Raw genomic sequence first — 15,550 nt, 5'->3', positions numbered from 1 at the left:
TCCAACCGACAACCTTGCAAAACCTCAGTACAGCATAGCAACTCAGATTCACTCCAACAAAGAACAAAGAACCAAAACTATCGCAAGGGTACTCGTTACCGAGATATATCCAACTTGTGTTGACTGAATGGTCACATCAATCCATACAAGAATATAATGCGATCTACTATACTAGCGGGTCTGGCCGGACTGGCTATAGCAGCTTCGTCCTCTGCTTCTACGTCTACGTCCAACTCTGAGCAGGTTGTTTTTGGACCATCACCTCATAGCCCAGAAGGGGATGTTAAGCAATTGGTGAAGCCGAAAAGACGACGTGAGTCCAGCTCATTCAGACAGTGGAACCTGCATGAACACCTTTCTTGACTTCATCAGCTGACTGATTTGCTATGCCCCGATATAGCCCTCAAGGGACGGTTTCTGCACATCACAGATATCCACCCCGACCCGCATTACAAGGCTGGAGCAACCTTTGATTCGGGATGCCATCGGAGGTCGAAAGATAAGGGCAAGAAGAAGAAGGGGAAGGGGAAAATTGTGGAGGTGGACTTGGCTTTGGACACAGAGCAAGAAGGAGAAGATGAAGACGATGAAGAGTCGGATATGGAGATGCTCAAGGATAAGAAGGATTTGGATTTAGCTGGGAAATGGGGTACAGCTGTATCGTAAGTAGCTGATTCCGACGCTTTGTACCAGAGATTTGGAGCTAGCTACTCATACCTTGAGTCGTACATAGGAAATGCGATACACCCTTGTCGTTGGTGAATATCACGTTCGACTGGTTGAAGGAGGAATGGAGGGATGAGATTGATTTTATAGTTTGGACAGGGGACAATGCGAGGTTAGTTGCATCCATATCTGTCTGAACTCTAACGGGACAGTTAGCTTCCCGTTGCTCTTCCGACTCTTAATGTCGATTGCCCCCTCGCTCTTCTGTCTTCTTCGCACCTACCTTCGCAATGCCACGCCCCTATTCATACTGACTCACTCGTCCACCAGACACGACATCGACCGTTCCCTCCCACGTACGACCAATGAGATCTTCGACCTGAATCGAATGGTCGTCTCCAAGATGCTAGATACGTTCGGTACGGATATACCCATAGTCCCCAGTATAGGTAACAACGATATCTGGCCTCACAACGTCATGGCTGCGGGGCCTAGTAAATTGACAGAAGAGTTTTTGCGGTAAGTCAACAAGGCAGTCTCCTTCGTCATTTTTCATTTAGTGACGGTCGAGCTGATGGACCCTCATAGGATATGGGACAAATTTATCCCCCCAGATTACTCCCACGTATTCGAGCGAGGAGCGTATTATTCCGTAGAAGTTATCCCGGATAGGTTGGCTGTGATATCGCTTAATACGTTGTTCTGGTACGATTCGAATACTCGTGAGCTTCTCTCTCCCTCTTCTCGTCCGAGAAGGGTCCAGCTAATAGTGTATGTGTAGTGGTCGATGGATGCGGCGATCACTCAAGCGACCCTGGTGCTTTGGAGATGGATTGGTTGGATGTTCAATTATCCGCTTTTAGAGATAGGGGGATGCAGGTTTGGTTGACGGGGCATGTACCGCCTCATATGGGATATTATTATGATAATTGCTGTGAGCGATGTTCTCCACATTGCCCAGAAATCTAGAGGAAGAGCGATAGGTGGCTAATACGTGATAATCGAGGATAGATCTCAGATACGGTGATTTGGCGTTGAGGTATCAGGATACCATCGTTGGGCATTTGTTTGGGCATATGTGAGTGATCTTTCATAGATACAGTAAAGCCTCTTGGTCGGCGGCAGAACCATGTTACGCTTGACTCGGGGATATCGTCATTAATAGATGGGTTTCTGCTAATACATCTCGCCTATAGGAACATCGACCACTTCTTCTTCATCGACGTGGACGAACTCGAAGCTACTCCCGTTTCACGCTCCAAATCCAAAGCTAAATCGAAGAAGAACTTTTCCCCTCTCACAGCGAATCTATCTTCCTTACCTTCCTTCGACTCTAACGGACCATTAGGGATATTCGGAGCGGGAGATACGCTGAAAGAGGAACTGAAGAAGGATTTCCAGGATATGCCGGGGGCAAAGGATCTGAAGTTGAAGGATTACGTTGCGATTAACGTAGCTGCTAGTGTTATTCCTACTTATTTGCCTGGATTGAGGATATTCACGTGGGTTATTGGTCACATCTTTAGTCCGTTGCTTATGTGTGTTGAGCTGATGTCTGAGAATGATTATAGGTATAACGTCTCTGGACTCGGAGATGAGAAGAACGAAGAGGCAATCTATAAACCATACCAAGTTTCCTCTCAGGAGGATGAGGATGAAGAGGAGGAGGAAGAGGAAGACCTAGACATGGACGACGACGTAGACATCACGAAGAAGAAAGGCCGTCGACCAGGCCATCGACATGGTAAACAGCCCAAAGGTGATTGCAAGAAGAAGGAAAATGAAGATAAACCACATTGTGTATTTAGGAGATTACCTCGATACTATTCAAAGGATTCTCCTTCAAGAACAAATAGGGCGTTATCTCCCTTGGGATATACCCAGTTTTACTTGCCTAAAGTGAATAAGCAGAAGGAAAGGCCAGAATGGGAGATTGAATATACCACGTATATAAAAGAGGTGTTAGCTCCGAATGTGACAGGAGGAGGGTGGGGTCAAGATCCGCCTATACCTTTTAGATTACTTCCGGAGTGGGATGATGCTTTTCTTACTGCCCACGAGGGAGAGGGTGGAGGTGGGGAAGTGGAGATTGAGAAGAAGAGTAAATTCGAAAAAGCTTTGAAGAAGATCACACCTTGGAGAATGGCCGATTTGACCATACCCAACTATGTTAGGTTGAGTAGGAAACTGGTGGGGGATAAGGATATGTGGGATAAGTTCCAGGAGTTGATGTGAGTGGTTTCCACTATGACTTCTTTGTATGGATGATTGGCATGGTATAGTGGTATGATCCATGTTGTGGGGACGTACGCTGTGTCTGTCGTTTGGGAGATGGGCGATGGGAGATGGGAGATGGGGCTTCGACGAAGGAGTGACAGGGCTGTACGCTGATATCATGGTGATAGGTTCGTCTCTGCCAATGTCGATTAGACATATCCGTTCAAGGTGAAGATCTTGTAACTCAACACATGTTACGGTCTTGTGCCACTCATCCTGTCTACTTGTCATTCGCACATCTTCCCCCTTGTCATTGGGATGTCCCCCACCATCACCCACTTGTTATCCCTTGATGATTTTCGTCCAGTTGTATATACATATCGATAAAATGCATCGATCCGATTAAAATGATATCAAAAGGAAGTTACGATGCGACTTGGCACCATGTGAACAATCTGATAGCGGACAATAAGACAGTGATGGTGTCAATGGTGATATGGCCCTTGTACACTTAATCGAATACACTCCACGCTCATACATAGCCCTGGATATGCATTTCTCTCGAATAGGAAACTACAATGTGAAATGACTGCGAAGAAAGGTCGAATCATAAGACGGATCACTTCGCACAAGTATAACACAAACATAATTGTACTCAATCAGTTGACTGATGAGTCATACCCAAAATTTAGTTCTCACAAGTACAAGAGTGAGAGTGTAGCGACTCGAATGAAGGTAAATCGACCTGTGAACAGACGAGACGAGCGGAAGGAAGATGATGTAACTCGCACCGACCACAAAAGGTGTAGACTAAAGTAAAGTAAAAATGAAAATTCCCTTCTTGATACAAGTAATCTACCACTGTAACATGAGACCTCCCTCAGTCTAACATCTTTTGTTCTCCTCATACCCCTCCCACTCAAATCCCCTCCCTGATCCCCTCAAATACCCTACTCATCACAGCCCCAAAAGCATTAACGAACCTATGACTGCATGTCTCGCACCCCACCTCGTCATGAATACTCGCCTCGATTCTCGCATTCATACACCTATATCCATGATCTCTAGCAGTAGCTGCCGTCGCATCCGCTGCTCTTACTCTGAGATCTTTGAACTGTCCTTTCGAGGAGATATACCCTGGACATCCTCGACCAAAACGTTTTTTGCATGTTGAGCCGAATCCTGATAATTGGATATTCACCCCTGCGAGATCTGATACCAATGCTTGATATAGCTCGTCGTAGGCTTTCGACCATGTAGCGTGCAGGGCAAGAAGGGCGTTAAGGTATTTTGGTGAGTGGGTTGAGAGGATGCGGGTGACAATTGGAGGAAGGTAGTCGAGATATTGAGATCGAATGAATAGATTGGAGTATCGTTGACAAGAGGGATGGTCATCTACCAGGGCAAAAGCTGTGTAGAGGATTAAGGGGGATGAGTTAAGTGAGATGAGGAGTTTGGTGCATCTCGAGTGGAAGTGGGTTATACCATATTGTCTAGTGAAGATCAATGCATCGGGGAGGAGCTTCAGTAGGGACTGTGGGTTGGTGGGGCTTTTGGGATTTGTGAGTAGATGAGGCCTGAGGAGGACCGTTAGTACTAATGTGATTGTATCCGAGCTTGCCTCGAGGGATGTCCAATTTCCAGTATCACCCCGGATGGGTGTTTTGGTGATTAGGTTATGAATGGTAGGTGAAAGATCTTTCGCCTGGGATATGGGGATGTGGTAGAATACATGATCGGACGATGAGAGTATACATGCGGATGTATGTTTGTCATTCAAAGGCGGGAAGAAGGGATGGGTCGTACCGCCACCTGCCTTCCTTTCGATCCTTCGTTCTTCTTGCGTAGTCATGGTAATTTGATGAACGCAAGGGTATCACAGAGGACGGTGGTTTTTCTGGTCAAACATATCACTTGGTATCGGAAGAGAATGAGGATAGTATAATATGGAAAAACAAAAGAGAAAGAAAAAACCCCAATTCTTTCCTCGAGTTATTAACCGTGTGTTAAAAGAAGAGGTCAGTGCACAAGCGGAACACGGGATATCTTATACAATTTGCCATTCTGCTTTATAATTTTGATATGGTTCCGATCGTCCCTTGAGTCTACATCAGACGATGCCTCTTCGTCATTACTTAGCTGACACAAATCAGCCTAATATACACATAATGGTTCATAGAACATGAGTGGCATAAGCCAGATAACTCGGTGGTATCTACGGTACTAGGAATAATGGACTAAACTTTGATTGACCAGGAAACTATACACAATCGTCTGTCTCAAGCCAAGCTCTACGCCCTCATACAAAATAATCTTCCAACCCAATCACCTTTGCTTCTGCTGTTATGGTTTACTGAATATTACCTCGCCTCGTCGGCTCGAATGATGTTTCTTTTTCTGTCTCACTTGGTTGTACGATATCGAGGTTCGCTTACGGTCGGGACACCCTCGATCATGACTGATTGTGGACTGATCATAGACTTATCAGCTACTATATCTCTTCCCTTTTCCGCTACACTCACAACGATCTTCCTCCGCGACGTCCGTGTAACCTTCGAAATCCAGATTGAATGGCGCAAGTGGAAGTAAGGTTCCATCTGCAGACCGTCCTCCTTCGGGGGTGACTGGTCGTTTTCGGAGGAAAGCGAACGGTTCATTAGTCTTGAAGGGGGGGTATGCTTTAGTAGTGGTTATCTTTCGAGAGAAGCCCCATCGTTCTTTGCAGAAGGGAAAAGCGGGAATCAAAACTCGAGGGGTAGGCTGAGATGTCGAAGGTTCATTTACCGGAGCGCGGGCGGATGTGGATGGGTGCATTGATGGTTCGGGGGGTGAAGGTGTTGGTGGGCTTGCCTCAGGAATTTGAGTGGTTTCTCGAGGACTAATCGCAGGCGAATTGGGGGGAGATGTTTCCTCAGGAGCAGCTGGCTGAACAACAGCGGGTGCTGCCTGTGTAGTTGACGAAGTAGGTAACGCCTGGTGTGAATCTAGGTTCCCTTGTTGATATGGAGGTTGTTGATTTTGAGAATGTTGATGAATATTCTCCACTCCTTTGATTGACTTACTAGTAGTGTTTCATCTCAAGTGAAAAGGTGGGGTCATCTCCGAAGATCGATCATCATTGAACTGACCTCTGCTCAACCTCGGATACCCTAAAACACGCACTTGTATTCGAGCATCCACAAATGAGGTTGCCCATATCGATCAATCACACCTCACCATAGGACTAGCTTCCTAGCTTCCTTTCCAATCCACTTCTTACATCCCATTTCATACTTCATTGAAACAATTTAAATTGTCGAGATCTCTCGTCAGCGTTTCCTTTAGCTGTCAGCTACGGTAAGAATGTAGCAATCTCAGCACCCGTCTTGAAAGATGTCAAGAGTTTAAGGTTTACCACCTGAAACCTGTTGCCTTGAAGTAGTTTCATCGTAGTCACAGAGCAATCCATCCAAAGCTTGATATAGCTAGGAATTATCGAATAAACAAACACCTGGAATTGCCACTGGGAAGTAAAGTCGATATCACGTGATCGGTCATCACCGCAAGCAGATCTACCCCAGTCCTCCCAACAATTTTGAATATTTAACGACCATACAAACCAAAATAAGTCTCCTATATATACTTGAGATACGAATCCATAATCATAATTACAATCCAACATGTCACATATGCCACCAGAAATCAAGATGGAAGACCCCTCCAATAACAGCGACAGCGATGCAGAGCTGGAAGCTGCCATCCAAGTCGAACCAGACCTCGATCCAATACCCGGTCCATCATCTTTCAAACCCCCACCCAACCCCTCTATACCGCAGGATCTATCGTTGATCATGGAGATGGTTTCGAGGAATGAAGTTGTCGGATCATTACCCTCTGTATCTATGTCTGCTGCTGAGAAGAGGAAGTTGGTAGAAGATAGTATGAAAGGGAAGGGGAAGGGGAAAGAGAAGGAGGTGCTTCAGGAGGTAGAGGAAGAGGAGGACTCGGATTCGGACTCTTCAAGTGAATTTGTTACTTCCTCAGAGGACGAGTCTGACCATGAAGAGAAGAAGAATCATGTACCGATGAATGAAGACCAGCACAAAGAGCTGAAAGAACAATTAGACGAATTTGTCAATTCATCCATCGGGACAGGGACAGCGAACGAAGTGGAAGTAGATTCAGATAGTGAAGATGATGACGATGAAGGGGATGAGTCATATGGAAATCTCCACACCATGGGATTCGAATTCATGGAAGATTCAGAGGATGATGGGCCGACCGCTGGACCAATCACCTCGATACATGAGGCTCCATTGCCTGCTGTCGCTCAACCTCCCTTGGTCAAGTTGCCAGAGGGGGAGGGGGTCAGTCTGGCGGGTGAGGTGGTCAGTTGGATGAGGGAGAGGAAGGTTGAGGTGTGGTTGGAGAAGAGGAGAGTGGAGGAGGAGCAGAGTAGGGAGGACGGAAAGGTGGACCAGGTACAACAGATTCAAGGGGAAGGACAAAGTATGGCGACTGGAGGGTCACTGTTGGAAGTAAATGAACAGGTCAAAGTGGGATCGCTGGATGAGGATACCGGAGCTGTGGGACGAGAATCAAACCATGAAGGTGAAGTCGCCGAGGAGACCACCGTTACCAATACTATATCAACAGTCCCGGAGCAGTCAGTGGAAGAAGAAAAGTCTAAACCGGTACTGTCACCCGCAAAACCCAAAGCACCTGAACCCAAATTCACCTCATCAGGTACAGTGGTAGTACGAGCTATGCAATCACGACCAGGCGCAGCGGATGAAGGATGGTTGGAAGAGGGGAGTGTGTTATGCTGGGAGGATGGACGGGTCTTGGGAACTGTGAGCGTGGTCTATAAACACTCCTCATTCACTACCTCGTCTCTCATATATGGCCCCCTCTCTTCCTTCCTCTCGCATCCCCACCACGGACACACACTGATACCCTTACTTCAGGTCCACGAAACCTTTGGTCCCCTAACCTCACCATTCTACACCATCCGTCTCCCACCCCCACCCTTCCCCTACCCTTCCCCCGAATCGCTCATCCCAGGTGCACGACTATTCTACCCGCTCAACCCATCCTACCGATCATTCGTCAACATGCTCACCATCCGAGATCCACGATTCAAGGGATCAGACGCCTCGAACCTGTACGACGAGGAGATAGCCGAAGACGAGATGGAATGGTCCGATGACGAGATGGAAGCGCAAGCCAAACGACGGAGGAAACAACGTAAAGGGTCTAAGGCCCCTTCCAATAATCGGGGGAGGGGTGGAGTACACGGTATAGCCGGATTACCTGTTCGACCACACTTTGATTATGATCATGATGCCTCTGAGGTGGGTAGTTTACATGGTGATGGTGATGGGGAGGAAAATTGGGAGACGGGGAGTAATTTCAGTATGGGCAGTATGAGGAGTAGGAAGGAACCTGAGCCATACGACATCGACGAACCTTCGCCTGTACACCCTTCGGGTGATCGGAATACAAGAGGTGGGAGAGGTCAAGAGAGAGGCAGAGGGAGAGGTCAAGGGAGAGATAGAGGGCGTGGAAGAGGTGGTGGTGCAGGTGGACGTGGTAATGCAAGGAGAGAAGCCAATTCTTCTCACCAGAGTAATAATGCTCGACAGGGATTCGAACTACCTCAGAATCCAATGATGGCTCAGCAGCAGTACCACCAGCAACAACAACAGTATTACCCCCAACAGCATCAACAGCATTATCCATACCAGCAGAACATGAATTTCCCTCAGTCTCAATTCCCTCAACAGCAGCCTTATCAACCATACCAACAAATGCAATTCCCCCAAGCCCAAGCACAGCATCACGACGCATATGAACCTAATCAACCTTCTACTGGGATGCCTACGTACCCTCAATATCAACAAGGATACCCTCAACACCAGCAACAACGATTCATTCCGTCAGGTATGCAGGGCGTACCAGCTATCAATCCTCGATTTGCAGCTCAATACGCTCAGATGATGAATAACCAAGCTGCAACGCAGAACCAAGCGTATGGATGGCAGGGCTAGGATCAAAACCAAAATAACCATTATAGCGAGTAACCATCATGATGTATTATATGCATAGGTTGATATCATATCGTTCGTTCATTATACACTCATGTAAAGTATCAAGTATACTGATAAACCCGTGGCTTCATTCGGGACCATCGAAATTCTGTATTATAAACAATTGTCCAGTATCATCGTACTTGATCATTCAAGTAACCCATCAATCCAATCCCTTCCTACTCAAGATAGACCTGATCTCCCTATGTTGATCGAACCAAGCCGGGAAATCAGTCTCCTTCAGTGGTATGCCCTGTTCTTTTGTTTCCAGCAAGAAGTTGGCTAAGACGATCAATGCTCCATCTGAGGTGCAACTCGCATGGTCATCAAGAGTATCCCTGAAAACAGCTAGGCTCAATGAGTCCACTCACATCTATAAAGATAGTTGATAGCTCTGGTGAACTGTGATTTGTACTTCGCTGATCCCGGCTCAGCAGCATCCACTTGCAGTTTAAAACTACAATATTGATCTTGTCAGTATGGCCTACAGTTGAATGAGAAAGTCAAGCCCTAAGATCACTAACTCATAGACAGCCTTTCGTAAGTTCTGCACACCCTCCATGAGATTAATCGCATGATCCGTGATCTTTTTCGCCTCTGTGTATCACGTCATCATGAGCTACATTGACGACGATCTCGGGACAAGTAGCGCAAACATGAAACATACCTTTACCATGCGACATGACAGTGACCAACTGCAAGATCGTCTTGTACTCCCCTACAATCACATTTGTCAGCTGGTGAAAACGCAAGCAGTGATGCCTTGGCTGAGCTCACCATTCAGGTACTGAGCGGTTTCATGGATTGGTTCACCATGATCTGACTCTTCATCCGACTCATCAAGATCCAAAGCCTGTTCATCCGATGTGATTGACGCGATAAGACATGCTACGGTCATCCCTGTTGTTGTCCTTCCTCGTCCCATCTGACAATTGAACCTGTACAAGTGTATGTGTATCAGCTTATGTGTTTTTGGACAAAAAGCGATTGGGAGCTGAACTCACACAAAGTCTGCACCTTGCTGCAGGCCCTCCGCGATCCTGTCGACGAGGACTTGGAAAGTGACGGGTAGGGGAGCCTGTTCATCGGTCTATCAAGACGAATCAGCATGAGTTGTCATCCTTTCACTATAGATGTTGGGGAATTGATAACTCACGATAGCTACTCTGACATAATCCACCTTGTACCCTTCTTTCGTTATACTCTCGTACAGCTCCTTTGGCGTCATAACCTCACTTTCCTCCAAAGTCTCCCAGATAGGAATGATGTCGTATACACCAGGCTTAGTCTCCACTTCATCGTGCAGTAACAGTCGACCGTTCCCTTGTCGAAGTTCGCGGATGACATCGCGTTTGAGGGCGACCTCCATACGCTCAACAACAGCAGCGGTAACACCGGTTGTTCTAATACATGTCAGTTACTTTGATAGTACCTACCATAGCGGCAACTCACTCAATGTTCGTCACTGGCTTGTCGATCAGTCTTAACACGTGCGGACGTGATTTGACGTACTGTATATGACATATTTCAGCTATCATCATCACCTCTTCACGTGTACAACGACGTCGAAGCTCACAAGAACGGGTTCCTCTCGTAGAGACGTCCAGGTGACTTTCCTCTTACCACTAGGTCCAGCTTCCATCTTCTCCAGTGCATTGCGTAGACTGAGGGAAAACATCAGCTTGGTCGCACAGCTCATCCGAAATGAAAGAAAGAAGACGAATAATCCACGAAAGAAGGAAGTACGGAAGAGCAACTCACCCAGAAGATGAAGGCATTCTATAGTGGATCTGTCAGCTGATATATTGACGAGCTAATGGTTGGAGCAGCTTACCCAGTCCCATAAACATAATGATGATTCTCATCATCTCCCTCCTCGTTTCTAGCAGTTTCCAGTGAAAGAGGTAATCTTCGGTAATTGGCCGCACCATCCACTCGTCTGCACAATCATAAGCTACGTCCACGGTCAGGTTCGAACTAGTAGGATAGCTTACTCTGGTAGACTTTGCTTTTGCAAGCCCGAGAAGAAATCCGACTTGAGGATCTGTAGGAGGGTCAGCTATCTAGTATGTTCATTGATAGGTTGAGCTCACAGTTTGTGCAGACAAGATAGCCCCTGATCGATTAGCTACCACTTGAGTAACCTCGTCTGGTAGCTGTGCATTCTCTGTTTTAGCTGTTATACGACTGAGAAAGAAGGTAAGCAGCTCACAGCCATTCCGTCTGCCGGGTCCATCTTCTCAATAGGGGCCAAGCTCTGCAATCCACCTTCTTCAAGCTCGTGCTCGAGAGTTTTGAAGACTATGCACCACCATCAGCTCAATGGCCATCGCTACGGCAAACCCCTTGGCTGACCTGGTCTGTGTCGAATGAATGATTCGAAAGAGTATGGATTCTCCTCATCCGGTGCTCTATCGTCCAAGTATGCTTGGAAGAGGATCAAGTGGAAATATCGTTTGAGATGATGGAGCCCTGCGACAGACGGTGTAAGCTTCGTTTGCCTCAACAAGAGCACAAGAGCTGACCTTTCTCAGTGAGCTTTCGCTTGGTCCGTGGATCTTCGGCTTCCTGAGCTTTTTGACGGGTATCTTCGATCGCTTCTCTGAGGTTGAACTGAGTCGCAGTCGCATCGATAGCTTCGTCGACAGCCTTTCCATACTTTCACGTCAGCTATCTTCTTTACCGAATTTCAAGAGATTGACAGCTGACATACCTGCTTCACGTCCAGACCATGCCGTATCACTCTCAAGCAGGAATTGATCACCTGCCAACTAGTCCTTGGAGTGGACATGGTAGATTTCTTCAGTGGAGGTGGTCTGCTTCTTGACGGGGTATTGGGTGTTAGTGAGTATGCCGAGCTTCCTCTTGATCTTCCTGATTTCAGCCATTGTTGAATGAGGAGTACGATAACCGCCGTAGTGGAACTTCTTCCTCTTCCTAGTTGATCATTCAGAATGACTGCGGATTTTGTCAAGTCCGTTCTCATACATAGATCAAGGATTTCGGTTATATCGTGAAACTACGAATGACCGTGTCAGCTTTTCTCCCTGCTCATTTTTTCGGGAGTATGAACAGCTTACGTCTGGGGAGGATTCGGATGTGATAGGTATTCTGACGAACTGCAAATGTACATCTTTCGACCTAGCAGCAACATCATCCATGACTTCCCTAATAGAAGCAACATCACACGCGTCTACACTCTCCCATACAGGTACCACCTCACCATCAGCTGTTTCAGTATGGAGTAATACCCGTCCTTGGAATTGATCGATCTCAGCCACCACGTCGCTCTTCAGTCGTTGCTCAAGGACTTCAAGACGGGATGAAGATACGCCGGAGTAATCTCGCATGTTTCGGAGAGCAGTACTGTCTCGTCGAAGACAGTATGGCGATCCTGGTTCATGAGGATGATCAGCTGTACCTTCCGCTGGGATATTTTCTGGCAGCTCACCGTTGATCATGACTATGGGTTCTTCTCTCAGACAAACCCAAATGACATTATGAACGTTCGGCGATTTCTGATGTACGGTCTGCAATATTGTTGAGATGGCGTCCTGGGTTGGTTGACCGGTAGCATAGATGGTACTTCCTTTGATCTGTCTGAAACCGATTGCTCCTCGAACACCTTCCGAGGAAGAGGCGGATTTGGATACCCAAAGATCAGATTTCTGAGGAGGATTGATCATCATCAGCTTATGATCGTAGTGGTACATCTAAAATCAAGACTTACAAGAAGAGTTCTATGCCATTAGATATCGTCAGCTCACTATATTGGGTCGGCCAGGTGATTTACTCACGAGGCACGAAGCATGATACCCGCTCTGTTAATCACGACATGTTCCGCCCATTCGTCTCCTAGGACCTTAGCACCTGACATCTCCAGGTCCGATCGTACACTCATTCCCCTCTCGGCAAGCTCAGAAGATCGAGAAATTAGACTAAGATCGTTGACAGGTGCGAAGGCGAATAGTCGGTTCCCTCCGCTTCGACGCATAACCTTGATTTGGCTAAAATGTCAAGAAGTTAATCTAGGCGTCCGGTGGGTATGAGCGGGTACCGATGGACTCACTTCCAGATTTCTGGACGATTCTGGAAAAGCATAATGTCAGCTTGAATGATAAGTGCTGTTCAACAGCTGAACACACCTTCAACCAAGACGAGAAAGTTGCCCCTGAAGTCCCAGCATCTTCCTCTTCAACATATGAGGCGAATACAATGAGATCGAAATATTGCTCGAGCTGTGGGGTGGAGTCAATAGGCCGTGTATCTAGCGGTGTCGACTCATTGAAACCTACAGATCGAAGAGCCTTCTCCAGGTACACCTGTCTGTTCTTATCATCCATAGAAGAGACACTGTACTTGATACGATGCTCGATAACATTCTCTCGCAGATTGATGACAGCGTCGCCTAAACGAGCATAACGTCAGCTCATGTAGTCGCCAAATACTAGACTATGAAAAAGGTACTTACAAGCATCAATGACAGCATCAACCAACCTCTTCATCTGCTTCCCATGATCCAAACTCGATAAGAGGGACAAGACGATTTGATAGCTACCCATATGAGCTTTTCTGAGCTGTTCAAGTAGAGTGGGTTGGGAAGTTAGGAGGTCGATGGCCGTGGAAGGGTGTTTGGAGGGAAGGTCTAGGCGGAGGGATGTCAGCTTGGGCTGTTTGAGACGTCTAGCCCTGTTCACTCACTTCTATCCAGGACTCGAGTTACTTTGAGGAGACTTTTATTGAGTGACTGCTGAAGATTTGCTTGTTCAAGAAATTGAACAGCTTGAGGCATTTGCGAAGGCTGAGGTATTACCGATTAGCTAAAGGTTTGTCATCGCCCGCGAAGGAGGTTAACTTACCGTTGCTACACCAGAAGCGGTAGCGGACGAGAAAGGATCGTCTAGCTCTTGTAGCAAGAGCTGCTTCCTCCGAATAAGCATGGCAGCGCACATGGCGAAGGTTGCTGGGAATGCCCCATCAGTCGCTCTTCTCTTATAAGATGGGGTTTGATGACTAAACTCACTTCGTACTACACCCATACCGCAATTGAACACAAGAGCGGTAGTCAAGGGGTCCACATTCTTGAGTACCGAGACGTAGGCGTCAAGGTAGTTGTGCTACGTCATATCAGCTATTTTCCACGTTGAGACAACTGTCGAGATCTAGCTTACCTCGATTGGCGTATCTGGGGCAATTGGTATCCTATAGTAGTCCACTCTATACCCTTGATTCCTCATATCCTCCCAAACTTCCCTTGGTGTCCTCAATGATTCCTCATCTACGCTCACCCAGGTAGGTATGATGGTACCTCCAGTGATCTCTTCGTGAGTCAAGATCATTCCACCATACTTCCTAGCTTCGTCTAAGATATCAAGCTTGAGTCTTCGCTCAATATCTTCCAAGTTGTCTGCTCTGTCTGATAAGGCGAGGGTCTGGTAGGGTGTTGAGGCGTCTCGCAGGACATATGGGCGGCCGTTGCTACGGTTGGATCAGCATGGAAAGGAGCAAGGGAGGTAAGGTGTGTATGAAGCTCACCAGTAGACTGAAAATGTTTAGGTGAAGTCCGTCAGTAGCAGTACGCCAAGATAGGATTGGCAGACCACTCACCCAACGTCTCTTCCCTTGTACTGAACCATATGGCTTTACCTTCCTCCACGCCCTCATCTGAATCACGACTTCTTACCATAGACAGAGAGACTGTCCTTGAGGATACTTGTGAACTCGCCCCATTAGCTTGCTCACCTGGTGCTGGAGTTGCTGCGCTGCTTGCTGGAACAGACGCTCTTCTGGTATTGGCTCTTCGTATCGGTCTGTTAGGTTGACACGCTAGAAGAGTGAGAATGGATTTAAGACCAGCAGAAGTAGGTTGAGCAACCTTTCAACATAGCTTGTTAGCTGAATGACCAGATTGCAGTCATGAAACGCGAGCTAACTCACCCCAAACACATTCAGACTCTCCTCGTCTGGCGCCCGGAAGTTGGGTGCACCTTGTATAGTAAGCTCCAGGTCCATAGCTCTTCCGGTGGGGTAGTGATCTGTATCGATATCATAGGTAAGTACTGGATTCTTTTCAATCATTCCCTTGACTTTGCTGACTCAAGGTTGCTGACCTGTCTTGAGGATGTATCTGTGTGAATGGGAATGACATCAGCTCGAGCGTCGTCTTCACTGTAGGGATAGGGGTCTAGGTAAGAGGAAAGAGATTTAACTCACCCTCTTCCTAGTACACCACCTGATCGGCGCTTGACTACACCGTCAACTTCATTCTTCAACCTATCTTGCAATCCCAGGACTCTTCCTTTCCCTTTCTCATTCAACCCCTTCAGTCCCGGATATGCCGCTGCGAGTTTACCTGATATTGAAGTTGCGTCTGATGCTGCTGCTGACGACCTCCTTGGATGGTTCTTGGCTGATAGAGGTGATGGTCGTATAGGTTGGAATGCCTGCTGTGTAGCAGGAGGTGACCTTGGTGAGGTGGGTGTGGAGGCCATGCTGGGATAGGAATGGTAAGAAGGTCAAGGTGGGTAAGGGAGAAGCGGTGTATATATACCTTGTTCGCTCTTCTACTACCGGTCTATCTTCGGGAGAGTGAGTAGGAA

At 47.1% G+C, this 15,550-nt stretch overlaps 5 protein-coding genes across 5 annotated transcripts; 2 read left to right on the top strand and 3 right to left on the bottom strand.

Moving 5' to 3' along the window:
• Window positions 1-156: 156 nt before the first annotated feature.
• I302_108704 (uncharacterized protein) lies at window positions 157-2,901 on the top strand (the record flags this gene model as incomplete). Its single annotated transcript, XM_065870717.1, has 9 exons — window positions 157-313; window positions 401-662; window positions 734-838; window positions 997-1,185; window positions 1,255-1,388; window positions 1,448-1,600; window positions 1,678-1,744; window positions 1,863-2,168; window positions 2,238-2,901. 9 exons carry the CDS (start codon window positions 157-159, stop codon window positions 2,899-2,901), a joined length of 2,037 nt encoding a protein of 678 aa, XP_065726789.1.
• A 901-nt stretch (window positions 2,902-3,802) lies between these two features.
• I302_108703 (uncharacterized protein) lies at window positions 3,803-4,735 on the bottom strand (the record flags this gene model as incomplete). Its single annotated transcript, XM_019194428.1, has 1 exon — window positions 3,803-4,735. One exon carries the CDS (start codon window positions 4,733-4,735, stop codon window positions 3,803-3,805), a length of 933 nt encoding a protein of 310 aa, XP_019043264.1.
• A 600-nt stretch (window positions 4,736-5,335) lies between these two features.
• I302_108702 (uncharacterized protein) lies at window positions 5,336-5,697 on the bottom strand (the record flags this gene model as incomplete). Its single annotated transcript, XM_019194427.1, has 2 exons — window positions 5,336-5,352; window positions 5,406-5,697. The coding sequence occupies 2 exons, from the start codon at window positions 5,695-5,697 to the stop codon at window positions 5,336-5,338; spliced, it is 309 nt and encodes a 102-aa protein (XP_019043263.1).
• Window positions 5,698-6,542: 845 nt separating this feature from the next.
• Window positions 6,543-8,912, top strand: I302_108701 (uncharacterized protein; the record flags this gene model as incomplete). Its single annotated transcript, XM_019194426.1, has 2 exons — window positions 6,543-7,715; window positions 7,830-8,912. 2 exons carry the CDS (start codon window positions 6,543-6,545, stop codon window positions 8,910-8,912), a joined length of 2,256 nt encoding a protein of 751 aa, XP_019043262.1.
• Window positions 8,913-9,114: 202 nt separating this feature from the next.
• On the bottom strand, window positions 9,115-15,442 carry I302_108700 (uncharacterized protein; the record flags this gene model as incomplete). The annotated part of the gene is made up of 34 exons (XM_065870716.1): window positions 9,115-9,254; window positions 9,323-9,408; window positions 9,476-9,548; window positions 9,619-9,669; window positions 9,729-9,889; window positions 9,956-10,041; window positions 10,108-10,354; window positions 10,404-10,462; window positions 10,528-10,615; window positions 10,713-10,730; window positions 10,786-10,890; window positions 10,946-10,995; window positions 11,045-11,107; window positions 11,164-11,252; window positions 11,307-11,423; window positions 11,477-11,600; window positions 11,665-11,970; window positions 12,032-12,345; window positions 12,403-12,619; window positions 12,682-12,691; window positions 12,749-12,958; window positions 13,021-13,040; window positions 13,097-13,189; window positions 13,247-13,359; window positions 13,423-13,596; window positions 13,653-13,752; window positions 13,811-13,914; window positions 13,975-14,068; window positions 14,123-14,429; window positions 14,487-14,493; window positions 14,559-14,826; window positions 14,889-14,986; window positions 15,062-15,078; window positions 15,165-15,442. The coding sequence occupies 34 exons, from the start codon at window positions 15,440-15,442 to the stop codon at window positions 9,115-9,117; spliced, it is 4,287 nt and encodes a 1,428-aa protein (XP_065726788.1).
• Window positions 15,443-15,550: the final 108 nt, after the last annotated feature.

Source organism: Kwoniella bestiolae, chromosome 8 (genome assembly GCF_000512585.2).
Source record: "Kwoniella bestiolae CBS 10118 chromosome 8, complete sequence".
NCBI classification, from domain to species: Eukaryota; Fungi; Basidiomycota; class Tremellomycetes; order Tremellales; family Cryptococcaceae; genus Kwoniella; species Kwoniella bestiolae.
The sequence above is the reverse complement of the archived record's forward strand: the minus strand, read 5'-3'. Positions and strand labels throughout refer to the sequence as shown.